The following is a 16,377-nucleotide window of genomic DNA, read 5'->3' on the forward strand; positions in this document are numbered from 1 at the left end:
TGCCTTCACCCTCTGAATTACCATGGTGTCTGGAGTCAGGGCCATGGCACTGTGGGTGCTTTCACCCTCTGGATTACCACAGTGTCTGGTGCCAGGGCCGGGGCATGGTGAGTGCATTCACCCATTGAATTAGCACAGTGTCTGGTGCCAGGGCTGGATCTCTGTGGGCACTTTCACCCTGTGGATTACCCCAGTGCCTGGGCCGTAGGTATGTGGGTGATTTCACCCTCTGGATTACAGTAGTGCCTGGTGCCAGGGCGCAGTGCCAGGGCTTCATCCAATGCCAGGATTACTGCAGTGTCTGATAAAAATGGATTCCACACGTCAGCGCGTGTTCAGATCACTCTTTATTGCAGATCAATCATTATATCGGCTTCACGCTCATCCGGACGTCAGTGCTCGTGGCTGGATTCTTCGTACCCGCTGGGCAAAGCATTGCTGTGCGCGTTATGGAACAGGGTGTGATTTCCATCGCCCCACGGAAAACGCTGGAGAAAAAAATAGGAAGTTGTAAGGATCATGTGACTGTTAACCGGACCTGACATTGAGGCTGGACCTAAAAAAAAGGCAAAAAAGCCCAAAACAAAGACCAAGGAAAGATGGAGACCGGGAAGCTGAAGAGCAGTGGAGTAAACCGGACTGTGCATACATTATGGTGGAGGTTCTGGGTGTGGTCCGGACTGTACATACATTATGGTGGAGGTTCTGGGTGTGGTCTGGACTGTACATACATTATGGTGGAGGTTCTGGGTGTGGTCCGGACTGTACATACATTATGGTGGAGGTTCTGGGTGTGGTCTGGACTGTGCATACATTATGGTGGAGGTTCTGGGTGTGGTCTGGACTGTGCATACATTATGGTGGAGGTTCTGGGTGTGGTCTGGACTGTGCATACATTATGGTGGAGGTTCTGGGTGTGGTCCGGACTGTGCATACATTATGGTGGAGGTTCTGGGTGTGGTCCGGACTGTGCATACATTATGGTGGAGGTTCTGGGTGTGGTCCGGACTGTGCCATACATTATGGTGGAGGTTCTGGGTGTGGTCTGGACTGTGCATACATTATGGTGGAGGTTCTGGGTGTGGTCCGGACTGTGCATACATTATGGTGGAGGTTCTGGGTGTGGTCTGGACTGTGCATACATTATGGTGGAGGTTCTGGGTGTGGTCCGGACTGTCACATACATTATGGTGGTGGTTCTGGGTGTGGTCCGGACTGTCGCATACATTATGGTGGAGGTTCTGGGTGTGGTCTGGACTGTGCATACATCATGGTGGCGGTTCTGGGTGTGGTCCAGACTGTCCCATACATTATGGTGGTGGTTCTGGGTGTGGTACGGACTGTCGCATACATTATGGTGGTGGTTCTGGGTGTGGTACGGACTGTCGCATACATTATGGTGGAGGTTGTGGGTGTGGTCTGGACTGTGCATACATCATGGTGGCGGTTCTGGGTGTGGTCCAGACTGTCCCATACATTATGGTGGAGGTTCTGGGTGTGGTCTGGACTGTGCATACATTATGGTGGTGGTTCTTGATGTGGTCTGGACTGTCCCATACATTATGGTGGTGGTTCTGGGTGTGGTCCGGACTGTCACATACATTATGGTGGAGGTTCTGGGTGTGGTCTGGACTGTCGCATACATTATGGTGGAGGTTGTGGGTGTGGTCTGGACTGTGCATACATCATGGTGGCGGTTCTGGGTGTGGTCCAGACTGTCCCATACATTATGGTGGAGGTTCTGGGTGTGGTCTGGACTGTGCATACATTATGGTGGTGGTTCTTGATGTGGTCTGGACTGTCCCATACATTATGGTGGTGGTTCTGGGTGTGGTCCAGACTGTCGCATACATTATGGTGGAGGTTCTGGGTGTGGTCCGGACTGTGCATACATTATGGTGGAGGTTCTGGGTGTGGTCTGGACTGTGCATACATCATGGTGGCGGTTCTCGGTGTGGTCCAGACTGTCCCATACATTATGGTGGAGGTTCTGGGTGTGGTCTGGACTGTGCATACATTATGGTGGTGGTTCTTGATGTGGTCTGGACTGTCCCATACATTATGGTGGTGGTTCTGGGTGTGGTCCGGACTGTCACATACATTATGGTGGTGGTTCTGGGTGTGGTCCGGACTGTCGCATACATTATGGTGGAGGTTCTGGGTGTGGTCCGGACTGTGCATACATTATGGTGGAGGTTGTGGGTGTGGTCCGGACTGTGCATACATTATGGTGGAGGTTCTGGGTGTGGTCCGGACTGTGCATATATTATGGTGGAGGTTGTGGGTGTGGTCTGGACTGTGCATACATTATGGTGGTGGTTCTGGGTGTGGTCTGGACTGTGCATACATTATGGTGGAGGTTCTGGGTGTGGTACGGACTGTGCATACATTATGGTGGAGGTTCTGGGTGTGGTCCGGACTGTCACATACATTATGGTGGTGGTTCTGGGTGTGGTCCGGACTGTCCCATACATTATGGTGGTGGTTCTGGGTGTGGTACGGACTGTGCATACATTATGGTGGAGGTTGTGGGTGTGGTCTGGACTGTGCATACATTATGGTGGAGGTTCTGGGTGTGGTCCGGACTGTCCCATACATTATGGTGGAGGTTCTGGGTGTGGTCCGGACTGTGCATACATTATGGTGGAGGTTGTGGGTGTGGTCTGGACTGTGCATACATTATGGTGGAGGTTCTGGGTGTGGTCTGGACTGTGCATACATTATGGTGGAGGTTGTGGGTGTGGTCTGGACTGTGCATACATTATGGTGGAGGTTCTGGGTGTGGTCCGGACTGTGCATACATTATGGTGGAGGTTGTGGGTGTGGTCTGGACTGTGCATACATTATGGTGGAGGTTCTGGGTGTGGTCTGGACTGTCCCATACATTATGGTGGAGGTTCTGGGTGTGGTCTGGACTGTGCATACATTATGGTGGAGGTTCTGGGTGTGGTCTGGACTGTGCATACATTATGGTGGAGGTTCTGGGTGTGGTCTGGACTGTCCCATACATTATGGTGGAGGTTCTGGGTGTGGTCTGGACTGTGCATACATTATGGTGGAGGTTCTGGGTGTGGTCTGGACTGTCCCATACATTATGGTGGAGGTTCTGGGTGTGGTCCGGACTGTGCATACATTATGGTGGAGGTTCTGGGTGTGGTCTGGACTGTCCCATACATTATGGTGGAGGTTCTGGGTGTGGTCTGGACTGTGCATACATTATGGTGGAGGTTCTGGGTGTGGTCCGGACTGTGCATACATTATGGTGGTGGTTCTGGGTGTGGTCTGGACTGTGCATACATTATGGTGGAGGTTCTGGGTGTGGTCCGGACTGTGCATACATTATGGTGGTGGTTCTGGGTGTGGTCTGGACTGTGCATACATTATGGTGGTGGTTCTGGGTGTGGTCTGGACTGTGCATACATTATGGTGGAGGTTGTGGGTGTGGTCTGGACTGTGCATACATTATGGTGGAGGTTCTGGGTGTGGTCTGGACTGTGCATACATTATGGTGGTGGTTCTTGGTGTGGTCTGGACTGTGCATACATTATGGTGGTGGTTCTGGGTGTGGTCCGGACTGTGCATACATTATGGTGGTGGTTCTTGGTGTGGTCTGGACTGTGCATACATTATGGTGGTGGTTCTGGGTGTGGTACGGACTGTGCATATGTTACGGTGGAGGTTCTGGGTGTGGTCTGGACTGTGCATACATTATGGTGGTGGTTATGGGTGTGGTCTGGACTGTGCATACATTATGATGGAGGTTCTGGGTGTGGTCTGGACTGTCCCATACATTATGGTGGAGGTTCTGGGTGTGGTCCGGACTGTCACATACATTATGGTGGAGGATCTGTGTGGTCCGGACTGTGCATACATTATGGTGGAGGTTCTGGGTGTGGTCTGGACTGTCACATACATTATGGTGGAGGTTCTGGGTGTGGTCCGGACTGTCCCATACATTACGGTGGTGGTTCTGGGTGTGGTCCGGACTGTCACATACATTATGGTGGAGGATCTGTGTGGTCCGGACTGTGCATACATTATGGTGGTGGTTCTGGGTGTGGTCTGGACTGTGCATACATTATGGTGGAGGTTCTGGGTGTGGTCTGGACTGTCGCATACATTATGGTGGAGGTTCTGGGTGTGGTCTGGACTGTGCATACATTATGGTGGTGGTTCTGGGTGTGGTCCGGACTGTGCATACATTATGGTGGAGGATCTGTGTGGTCCGGACTGTGCATACATTATGGTGGAGGTTCTGGGTGTGGTCTGGACTGTCACATACATTATGGTGGAGGATCTGTGTGGTCCGGACTGTGCATACATTATGGTGGTGGTTCTGGGTGTGGTCTGGACTGTCCCATACATTATGGTGGAGGTTCTGGGTGTGGTCTGGACTGTGCATACATTATGGTGGAGGTTCTGGGTGTGGTCTGGACTGTGCATACATTATGGTGGTGGTTCTGGGTGTGGTCTGGACTGTGCATACATTATGGTGGAGGTTCTGGGTGTGGTCTGGACTGTGCATACATTATGGTGGAGGTTCTGGGTGTGGTCTGGACTGTGCATACATTATGGTGGAGGTTCTGGGTGTGGTCTGGACTGTGCATACATTATGGTGGAGGTTCTGGGTGTGGTCCGGACTGTGCATACATTATGGTGGAGGTTCTGGGTGTGGTCTGGACTGTGCATACATTATGGTGGAGGATCTGTGTGGTCCTGACTATCACATACATTATGGTGGTGGTTCTGGGTGTGGTCTGGACTGTCCCATACATTATGGTGGAGGTTCTGGGTGTGGTCTGGACTGTGCATACATTACGGTGGTGGTTCTGGGTGTGGTCTGGACTGTCACATACATTATGGTGGAGGATCTGTGTGGTCCGGACTGTCACATACATTATGGTGGAGGTTCTGAGTTGGTCCGGATTGTCACCTACATCATGGAGGAGATTCTGATGTTTCCGGGCCCTGTGTTTGTTGCGGTTCTGGTGTCAGTACCGATTTGATGGCCTGTGTAGTCCTCCCTTTACCTTTGTACGTATGCGTAGATGATCATAGGCTCGGAATTCTGGGTTCTCGTGTGGGTGGTTCTGATTCTGGAGCCAGGTATTCAGCATACAGACACCAACTCCCGGAAGAGCCACAAGGAAGGTCAGGATCTTCCAGGTGCGAGCTGAGCAACAGAGGAGATAGAGATAGTATTCCATGCCTCAAAGAGATGAGTACACTGGGCGCAGTGATTGGAGGGTGCAGGGGCACTGGATGCAGTGACAGAGGGTGCGGGTTCATTAGGGGCACTGAATGTGGTGAACACAGGATGCTGGGTCACTGGGTGCAGTAATCATTGGGTGTGGGGTTACTGAGGGCATTGGGTATGCTGATAAGAGGGTGCGGTGTTACAGGAGGCACTGGGTGCGGTGATTGGATGGTGTTCGGGCACTTAGTGAGGGGTCACTTGGGGCACGCGGACAGGTGATTGATGGGTGCGGGGTCACTTGGGGCACTGGCAGAGCTGCCACTAGGAATTTGGGGGCCCCATACTGGCAAAATTTTCAGGCCCTCTTGAGACTCCGCCAAGACTCCACCCCATCTCCGCCCCAACCCTTTGAGCCTTCCACAGTCACACCGCCCATTCTTGGAAAACTCAACTTTTCCACTATGTCCTCACCAATCACACATTGACAGTTCCCAGAAACACCAGATCACATTCATAACCAGCAGCTTTTGTTCTGGTCAAAAGAATTTTTAAGCCACCATGACAAGGTAGACTCTTTTGCTTGGGCCCTTCTCTACTCTAACCAAATAAATATTTCCTAAAATATCCAATACTCTTTTTAGGTATATTTTTATGTATTTTTCTTTAAGGGAATGAGTCACATAATTTTTTTTAAATGACAATTAATACCACATGCAAGGGACAAATACAACCACACTGTGACCAGACCACATATTACCATCACATAGTGACCAAATAATAACACAGACAAGGAACAAATACCGCCACACGATGACCAGACCACATATTACCACCAAACAGGGACCGCATACTACAATACTGATAATTAAAAAATAAAAAAAACACAATAATAAGTGCCATTATACACATGAGATTTGTGTATACTCTCAGTGTACATGTATTACAGTGATCACCAGTGACATTATACACAGGAGCTTTGTATATAGTGTCAGTGTACAGGTAATACATAGATCACCAGTCACGTTATACACAGGAGCTCTGTAAATAGTGTCAGTGTACAGGTACAGGTAATACAGTGATCACCAGTGACATTATACACATGAGTTCTGTATTTAGTGTCAGTGTACAAGTAATACAGGGATCACCAGTGATATTATACACAGGAACTCTGTTCTGTACATAGTGTACATATAATACAGTGATCACCAGTGACATTATGCACAGGAGCTCTGTATATAGTGCATAGTGTACAGGTAATGAAGTGGTCACCAGTGACATTATACACAGGAGCTCTGTATATAGTGTATAGTGTACAAGTAATGAAGTGGTCACCAGTGACATTATACACAGGAGCTCTGTATATAGTGTCGGTGTACAGGTATTACAATGATCACCAGTGACATTATACACATGAGTTTTGTATATAGTGTCAGTGTACAGATAATACAGGGATCACCAGTGATATACACAGGAGCTCTGTACATAGTGTACAGGTAAAGCAGTGATCACCAGTGACATTATACACAGGAGCTCTGTATATAGTGTATAGTGTACAGGTAATGAAGTGGTCACCAGTGACATTATACACAGGAGCTCTGTATATAGTGTCGGTGTACAGGTATTACAATGATTACCAGTGACATTTTACACATGAGTTCTGTATATAGTGTCAGTGTACAGGTAATACAGGGATCACCATTGATATTATACACAGAAGCTCTGTATATCGGGCATAGTGTACAGAAAATACAGTGATTACCAGTGACATTATACAAAGGAGCTCTGTGTATAGTGTCAGTGTACAGGTAATACAGTGATCACCAATGATATTATACACAGGACCTCTGTATATATAGTCAGTGTACTGGTAATAGTGTTCACTGGTGATATTATGCACAGGAGTTCTGTATATAGTGTCAGTTTACAGATAATACAGGGATCACCAGTGACATTATACACTGGAGCTCTGTATATTGTGTATAGTGCAATACAGGGATTACCAGTGACATTATACACTGGAGCTCTGTATATAGTGTATAGTGTACAGAATAATGCAGTGATCACCAGTGACATTATACACAGGAACTCTGTAAATAGTGTATAGTTCACAGATAATACAGTGATTAGCAGTGACATTATGCACAGGAGCTCTGTATATAGTGTGTAGTGTACAGGTAATACACTGATCACCAGTGACATTATACACAGGAGCTTTGTATATAGTCTAAAGGTAATACAGTGATCATCAGTGACATTATACACAAGTTTTGTATATAGTGTCGGTGTACAGGTAATACAGTGATCACTAGCGATATTATACACAGGAGCTCTGTATATAGTGTACAGGTAATACAGTGATCACCAGTGACATTATACACAGGATCTCTGTATATAGTGTCAGGGTACATGTAATGCAGGCATCACCAGTGACATTATACACAGAACCTCTGTATATAGTGTACAGCTAATACATCGATCACCAGAGACATTATACACAGGAGCTCTGTATAAAGTATACAGTATATAGTGTCAATGTACAGTTAACACACTGACTTACCAGTGACGTCTTTAGCTGAAGTCCTTCATCTTTACTTTTCTTCTTCATCCAGCGCAGACCGGCATCACTTCTTCCAGCCAGGACTTGTCTCTGCATAAAAGAATACACAGTTATCTAAAGCATGTTTTCCAGAGCACATTCCCTACGTTTTCCCTTTCTTCTACACTACACAGCTAAATACAGATGTGTCCCCACAAATATATAATTAGTTATTATGCAACCACCATTCCAAATATAAATTATAATCCCCCACTGTGTCTCCACTAATTATACATAGCCACTTTCCCCACCTAATATATGTTAATTAGCCCCTTTTCTCTTTCCCCCATTTCATTGCCAGTCACTGTATCCTCAACGGCCCCCACTATGTATCTCCCGCTCCTCCGATTCATTATATTTACATGGCCTTTTCTCCCCAATTCATTGTCATGTCTTCCCTCTCTTCATTATCAACTGCTCTCCTCAACATTCAATACATCATTTACTCCCCACCCCAAAATTCATTGTTATTTGCTCTCCCCCAGGTTATCATATGCTCTCCCCACCTCCTACATTCAATTCATAATTTGCTCCCCCCACCCTCCACCTTCAATTCAATTGCTGACCCCGACTTCATCATTTGCAATCCCAGTCTCCCCACTTTAATTTGCAGTCCCCCATACTTCATCATTTGCAGTCCCCCCTCACCTCTACTTCATCATTTGCAGTCCCCCCAGACACACTTCATCATGTGCAGTCCCCCATCCCCCTCTCACCTTATCACGTGCAGTCCTCCCTCACCCACACTTCATCATGTGCAGTCCCCCCTCACCCCCACTTCATCATTTGCAGTCCCCCATCCCCCTCTCACTTTATCATGTGCAGTCCCCCATCCCCCTCTCACCTTATCACGTGCAGTCCCCCCTCACCCACACTTCATCATGTGCAGTCCCCCCAGACACACTTCATCATGTACAATAACAACAAAGTCTAGTCAGATAGACTAGTTATAGGAAGAGCTCCAAATAATATTTAAAAACTTAAAGCTTTATTAATTATATATAAAAAGGTAAAAGGGTTTAAGACGATAGACACAAGGTGTACCCTGTAGGGGGAACCCAGTGCCATCCTGCACAATGGAATAAAGACTGTACAATAAATAGCCCAATGTGGTATCAAAAAGTCACATGTTCTGCTAGCAGGTACATAGCTGACATGAATCAATCAAATAAATCCCAAAAGTGGATAACTTATGCATACTGAGGCAAATAGATACAGACGATGGAGAGGCCCACTGAAAATACACATATAAGGTAAATGCATAAATCAAAACACCAAATCATAAGTAAATGGTCATATTACCTTACAACTCAGGGGCCACAATGAAGGCAGGATGGTCCAGGTGCTCCCCCTCGCCTCGACGCACGTTTTGCCCTTAGCTTCTTCATGGGGCGGCGTTAGCTGCATACTAGATGCAGGGTGGTGGTACTAAGTAGTTATTTCTATCTTTTATTTTATTTTTCAAATAAAATCTGTATTTTTTTTAACTACTACTGATTCTCCTGTTTTCACACTTCATCATGTGCAGTCCCCCCTCAGACACACTTCATCATGTGCAGTCCCTTCTCAGAAACACTTCATCATGTGCAGTCCCCCCCTCAGCCACACTTCATCATGTGCAGTCCCCCTCAGACACACGTGCAGTCCCTTCTCAGAAACACTTCATCATGTGCAGTCCCTTCTCAGAAACACTTCATCATGTGCAGTCCTGTCACGATATGGTATGAAATGTCATATAAGTAGCTTCTCTTGCTCAAGGCTGTGGGCTAACAAGCCCCCCTTCCCTTTCACTCAGCCAAGAGCTGCTTTGCCAATGTAGATGGGGGAAGAAGAGTTTATTACCTCTAGCTCGGAGAGCAGAAGTATTTACGACCGGCATTTCCTGCCGTGTAAGCTCTTGTCCAGCTATAAGTGAACTAGAAACTTCTACATATATGCTAGCCACCTTAGGGAGAGACCCAAGTTGGGCTAAATGTAGCGGGACGAAAGAGACCGAAAAGCCCTCTACTTAAAGGAAATACAGTGGGGCAAAAAAGTATTTAGTCAGTCAGCAATAGTGCAAGTTCCACCACTTAAAAAGATGAGAGGCGTCTGTAATTTACATCATAGGTAGACCTCAACTATGGGAGACAAACTGAGAAAAAAAAATCCAGAAAATCACATTGTCTGTTTTTTTAACATTTTATTTGCATATTATGGTGGAAAATAAGTATTTGGTCAGAAACAAAATTTCATCTCAATACTTTGTAATATATCCTTTGTTGGCAATGACAGAGGTCAAACGTTTTCTGTAAGTCTTCACAAGGTTGCCACACACTGTTGTTGGTATGTTGGCCCTTTCCTCCATGCAGATCTCCTCTAGAGCAGTGATGTTTTTGGCTTTTCGCTTGGCAACACGGACTTTCAACTCCCTCCAAAGGTTTTCTATAGGGTTGAGATCTGGAGACTGGCTAGGCCACTCCAGGACCTTGAAATGCTTCTTACGAAGCCAATCCTTCGTTGCCCTGGCGGTGTGCTTTGGATCATTGTCATGTTGAAAGACCCAGCCACGTTTCATCTTCAATGGCCTTGCTGATGGAAGGAGGTTTGCACTCAAAATCTCACGATACATGGCCCCATTCATTCTTTCATGTACCCGGATCAGTCGTCCTGGCCCCTTTGCAGAGAAACAGCCCCAAAGCATGATGTTTCCACCACCATGCCTTACAGTAGGTATGGTGTTTGATGGATGCAACTCAGTATTCTTTTTCCTCCAAACACGACAAGTTGTGTTTCTACCAAACAGTTCCAGTTTGGTTTCATCAGACCATAGGACATTCTCCCAAAACTCCTCTGGATCATCCAAATGCTCTCTAGCAAACTTCAGACGGGCCCGGACATGTACTGGCTTAAGCAGTGGGACACGTCTGGCACTGCAGGATCTGAGTCCATGGTGGCGTAGTGTGTTACTTATGGTAGGCCTTGTTACATTGGTCCCAGCTCTCTGCAGTTCATTCACTAGGTCCCCCCGCGTGGTTCTGGTATTTTTGCTCACCATTCTTGTGATCATTCTGACCCCACGGGGTGGGATTTTGCGTGGAGCCCCAGATCGAGGGAGATTATCAGTGGTCTTGTATGTCTTCCATTTTCTAATTATTGCTCCCACTGTTGATTTCTTCACTCCAAGCTGGTTGGCTATTGCAGATTCAGTCTTTCCAGCCTGGTGCAGGGCTACAATTTTGTTTCTGGTGTCCTTTGACAGCTCTTTGGTCTTCACCATAGTGGAGTTTGGAGTCAGACTGTTTGAGGGTGTGCACAGGTGTCTTTTTATACTGATAACAAGTTTAAACAGGTGCCATTACTACAGGTAATGAGTGGAGGACAGAGGAGCCTCTTAAAGAAGAAGTTACAGGTCTGTGAGAGCCAGAAATCTTGATTGTTTGTTTCTGACCAAATACTTATTTTCCACCATAATATGCAAATAAATTGTTAAAAAAACAGACAATGTGATTTTCTGGATTTTTTTTTCTCAGTTTGTCTCCCATAGTTGAGGTCTACCTATGATGTAAATTACAGACGCCTCTCATCTTTTTAAGTGGTGGAACTTGCACTATTGCTGACTGACCAAATACTTTTTTGCCCCACTGTACATAGTGGATGCTTTCCTGAAACAGAAAGTACTTGCAAGCAGCATAATACAAAGAATAGCATCTTTGTATTATGCTGCTTGCAAGTACTTTCCATATCAGGAAAGCATCCACTAGAAACTTCTAGAAATTCATGAAAGTCCTTTGTTTGTTTTTTGTAAGATATTAGGCAAACATTTTAAGTTAAGAATACGAAAATATATATTCTTAGTGTCCATCGGAGGATCTATCTATCACTCTAAGCACGGGTTTCTAACTCCATCTGGTAAGGAAGTAGGGATTTCTCTGTAAATATGTATCCCAGATAGGACATATTTGATCTCATTAGAATGCCCACGTTAATCCGAGATGATTGCTGGGTTCGTTATGACTATGACATGTTTGGTAGCGAAGTTATAGAAATTAGAGAAAATAGTTTAAAGTTTACTCAGAATGTAGAGAGAGGAGGGTCTGGATAAGCCAGCCTTTCTGTGATGTCACAGCCTTAAGGTTTTAAGTTTGTGGCAGGCTTCCCCAGCTCAGACTTCTTCTTGACTTCTTGTCTTCTCCTGAAGCCAGCAGCACGTCCAATGAGCTGGGACGTATGGTTGCCTGCCATGCTTTGAACATGTGAGTGTTACCTTTTCTCATTTAATCCCTGTTTATTTCATAATTACCCTTGTACATATTTGCAATTGTCTCATTTGTAACATCTTTATAAAATATTTTTGATAAAGCACTGCCTAATTTTTTATGGGATATAATATTATATGTTAGTTCATTCTCCATGCTCTAAAAACCGTACCCTAAGTCTTCTGAAGGGAAATACGCTACTGTTGTGTTGGGTTAGCTTCGGACCCGTTTAATCGAAGCTGGTGGCAGCGATAGTGTGCTGACTTTTGGGGTTATGTTGTAGCGACTGCGGCATTGATAATTATTGTTCCTGCCTGAGTGGGAGTAGTTTACCGCGTCGCTGCAGCGTGCCCAATAGCCAGTACATAGCAGGCAGCCTGTCGGGCGACCAATTACCCAGGGTGCAGTACCTAATCTGACCTGAGAGTAAGGGGGGCGCCAGAGAGCTGCAAGTGTTAAGTGGAACTGTAAGCGGGATATACATAAATCCCTGCAGTTTGTGGTATATTGAAAAGCAGTGGGATACCTAGGATAAGCCCCTGCTGTAAACTAAGAGGTCAATAGCCTTGTGTGTGTTTCATCACATCGTGAAGTGGAGGGATAACAAAGATAAGCCCCCCTGCACATGTGATAGCCGTCTGTTGGCCTAAAGTCACCTCGATCCGTGACGTAGGGGTGACGGTCACGGTGTGAATCGTGACAAATTGGTGACAGCGGTCAGGGGATTCCTGACAAGTCACTTCTCAGAAACACTTCATCATGTGCAGTTCCCCTCACTCACTTCATCATGAGCAGTTCCCCTCCTCCCACTTCATCATGTGCAGTCCCTCTCAGACACACTTCATCATGTGCAGTCCCCCCTCAGACACACTTCATCATGTGCAGTCCCCCCTTAGACACACTTCATCGTGTGCAGTCCCCTTCAGACACACTTTATCATGTGCAGTTCTCCTCCTCCCACTTCATCATGTGCAGTCCCCTTCAGACACACTTCATCATGTGCAGTCCCTCCTCAGAAACACTTCATCATGTGCTGTCCTCCTCAGAAACACTTCATCATGTGCTGTCCTCCTCAGAAACACTTCATCATGTGCAGTCCTCCACAGACACACTTCATCATGTGCAGTCCCCCTCAGACACACTTCATCATGTGCAGTCTTCTTTCCCCTCAGACACACTTCATCATGTGCAGTCCCCCCTCAGGCACACTTCATCATGTGCAGTCCCCTCTCAGGCACACTTGTCATCATGTGCAGTCCTCTTTCCTCTCAGGCACACTTCATCATGTGCAGTCCCCCCTCAGGCACACTTCATCATGTGCAGTCCCCCCTCAGGCACACTTCATCATGTGCAGTCCTCTTTCCCCTCAGGAACACTTCATGTGCAGTCCCCCCTCAGACACACTTCATCATGTGCAGTCCCCCCTCAGGCACACTTCATCATGTGCAGTCCTCTTTCCTCTCAGGCACACTTCATCATGTGCAGTCCCCCCTCAGGCACACTTCATCATGTGCAGTCCTCTTTCCCCTCAGGCACACTTCATCATGTGCAGTCCCCCCTCAGACACACTTCATCATGTGCAGTCCTCCTTCCCCTCAGGCACACTTCATCATGTGCAGTCCCCCTCAGAAACACTTCATCATGTGCAGTCCCCAACTCACCCACTTAATTCATTTTATAAAAAGAAAAACTTACATAAACGTACATGTCGCCATCACCTGACCGGTATGGCAGAGAAGGCAGAGGGAGGGAGCAGGAGCAGCGCAGCACTTTAGTGCACAATGGGGCATGGTGAGCAGAAGCACAAAAGCGGGGCCCCGGACCTCCTGGCTCCCCTCTGTACTGCTGCTCACCGAGCTCCATACAGCAGTAACTGCAGTAATATCCTGATGGCAGCGCTGGGCACTGGGTGTGGTGTTTGGAGGGAGCAAGGTCCCTGGGTGCAGTGATTGGAGGGTGCAGGGTCACTGGATGCTGTGGTTGGAGGGGGCAAGGCCACTGGGTGCGGAGATCGGAGGGTACAAGGTCACTGGGTGCTGTGATGGGAGAGTGCAGGGTCACTGGATGCTGTGGTTGGAGGGGGCAAGGCCACTGGGTGCGGGGATCGGAGGGTACAAGGTCACTGGGTGCGATAATCGGAGGGTGCGGAGTGAGTTCAGTGCAGCCCGTGGAGGGTGAGGAGTAAAGCTTGTGTAGGACATTGGGGTAACCTTGCCTACTACTCACCACCTCCAGGCCCGTGGCCGTGGGTTTCTGTTGCCAGGTGCCTCCGGAATATCTGTAGGGTCACTTGAGCCCCCAGATTTGCCATTGCGACCCTTAATTTGTGGCTGCAGAGCTTGTTGGGGTAACTGTGCGCAGAGTCTGAGAAGGTCATCAGATCCTGAGAGAAATGATCCAGCCCCAAGTCTTGGGCCTCTGCCAAATCTTCAGCTGTGGCCGTCACTCACATATCCACGGTACAGGATGGCACAGGGCTCCCCCCCGGGTCTGTGAGCGATGCCCCTCACCCACTGACCACCCTGCATAGACCCTCCAGCTTACAGCAGACCCTCAGTCTTAGAAAAGAAGTCCACAGTCACAGCGAGACCTCTGAGGTGGCGTCCATGACACGTCATCCTGCATATCTTGTACAGTGTGACGTCATCACATACAGAGGGACCATATGACACGTAACGGGACGGCAGGGTGGACGTAATGTCTCCTCCTTTTCTCCATCGCTCCCTTCTGCTCAATATTCGGCCCCGTCCTCTGCTTTCCAGTAGGTATCTCATCCCTGTCCCTTGCCCACCATATTCACACTATCCCATTCCCCCAGTGTCCATCACTGTCCTCTCTGCCCCCCAGAATTCTCCCATGTTCTCCATATCCACAAAGTTTCGCCCCAGTCCTCTTTCCCACCGGTGTCCCCTCTGCTCCTCAGGGTTCTCCCCATACTCTCTTCATTCTTGTATATCGGTAACGTGGCCGGAGCGTGGCCATGATGGTGACGTCAGCAGTGGTCCGGGATAGTCATGTGCTCCTCCCTTTATTAGAAATACAGTTCTAACTTGTGTTTTATTATGCATCGAACCTTATAGGCACCAAGGTTCCTGCATTGCTATAATGTGTATATAATGTGTATATAATATGTATTGCTATAATGTGTAGATGGCTCAGTGTGTTCTGATAAACTTGTTAGATGAATACATACGACACAGGTAAGATGTACCTAGAAGATAGGACTGGCCAGGGCCGGACTGGGACTGAAATTCACCCTGGCATTTCTAAGAACACAGGCCCACGTCTTGTAACTTCTGTAATCTTGCTCTCTAGATAGTTTAAAGGGAACCTGTCACCCCATTTGTGGCCTATAAGCTGCGGCCTCCGGCATCAGGGGCTTCTCTCCAGCATTGTGTAATGCATTCTGTAATGCTGTAGATAAGCCCCGATGTATCCTGAAAGAGGTTAGATTATAGTCACCCAGGGGCGGTCCGGTCCGATGGTTGGGGTCCGGGGCCTCCCATCTTTATACAATGACGCCCTCTGCTTCCTGTCGCGGCTCTGGCGCAGGCGTACTTTATCTCCCTGTTGAGGGCAGAGCACCGTACTGCAGTGCGCAGGCGCCGGGCCTCTCGGACCTTTCCCTGCGCACTGCAGTACTTTGCTCTGCCCTCAACAGGACAGGCATAGCGCTATGAGAACAAAACCAAGTCACACGTAAATGATAATAATCATAATTTTATTTATATGGCGCCAACACATTCCGCAGCGCTTTACAAATTATAGAGGGGACTTGTACAGACAATAGACATTACAGCATAACAGTAATCACAAGCTACAAACTATGAGGAAAAGGGGAGACACGAGAGGCGCTGCGGAATATGTTGGCGCTATATAAATAAAATTATTATTATTATTATAATGTTGAACCCCTGGACATTTATCGGCAGTCCGGGAGTAGTTGAACAAGTTGTTTGTTACCACTGGGTGCCATATCTGATGATGTCCCCTTTACATGACCAAGTCTGTGCGTTAGAGAACATGAGATTAATGCAGTCTAACAGACCTAGTGTCAAATGCTGATAAGGGCAATTGGAGGATTCGGTACAGTTTCACTTTATGTTAAATCAATTTGGTTTGAATTGAATTTTTGGGAAGAATTGTACAAATTGAGCACAAAACAAATTTCAGGAAACTCTATCCTCTCTGTACTTAGGCATCTGAGCACAGAAAGAAACGGACCGTTATCTTTTTTGTCATTGGAGTAGCCTAATAAAGGGAAGGTTTTTGCTATGTAATTCGAGGGCATTGTAAAGTCGGGGCTGGAACACTGATTTCAGTGATGTGCCACTTACTACTCTGTG

General features: G+C 47.3%; 1 protein-coding gene across 1 annotated transcript; it reads right to left on the bottom strand.

The window, feature by feature from the left end:
* Positions 1-329: 329 nt before the first annotated feature.
* Positions 330-14,447, bottom strand: LOC138646059 (cytochrome c oxidase subunit 6A, mitochondrial-like). The gene is made up of 3 exons (XM_069735529.1): positions 14,258-14,447; positions 5,031-5,173; positions 330-488 (listed from the first exon to the last, which is right to left on the bottom strand). The coding sequence occupies exons 1-3, from the start codon at positions 14,406-14,408 to the stop codon at positions 393-395; spliced, it is 390 nt and encodes a 129-aa protein (XP_069591630.1). The 5' UTR covers positions 14,409-14,447; the 3' UTR covers positions 330-392.
* Between the last annotated feature and the right edge of the window lie 1,930 nt (positions 14,448-16,377).

This window comes from Ranitomeya imitator, chromosome 7, assembly GCF_032444005.1.
Source record: "Ranitomeya imitator isolate aRanImi1 chromosome 7, aRanImi1.pri, whole genome shotgun sequence".
Classification (NCBI taxonomy): Eukaryota; Metazoa; Chordata; class Amphibia; order Anura; family Dendrobatidae; genus Ranitomeya; species Ranitomeya imitator.

Coding starts and splice junctions, on each gene's coding strand:
- LOC138646059 (XM_069735529.1), bottom strand. CDS start 14,408: ATGACCTTCTCAGACTCTGCGCACAGTTACCCCAACAAGCTCTGCAGC. Junction 5,174..14,257: donor CGGCCACGGGCCTGGAGGTG/GTGAGTAGTAGG, acceptor TCTGTTGCTCAG/CTCGCACCTGGAAGATCCTG. Junction 489..5,030: donor ATCTACGCATACGTACAAAG/GTAAAGGGAGGA, acceptor TTTTTTCTCCAG/CGTTTTCCGTGGGGCGATGG.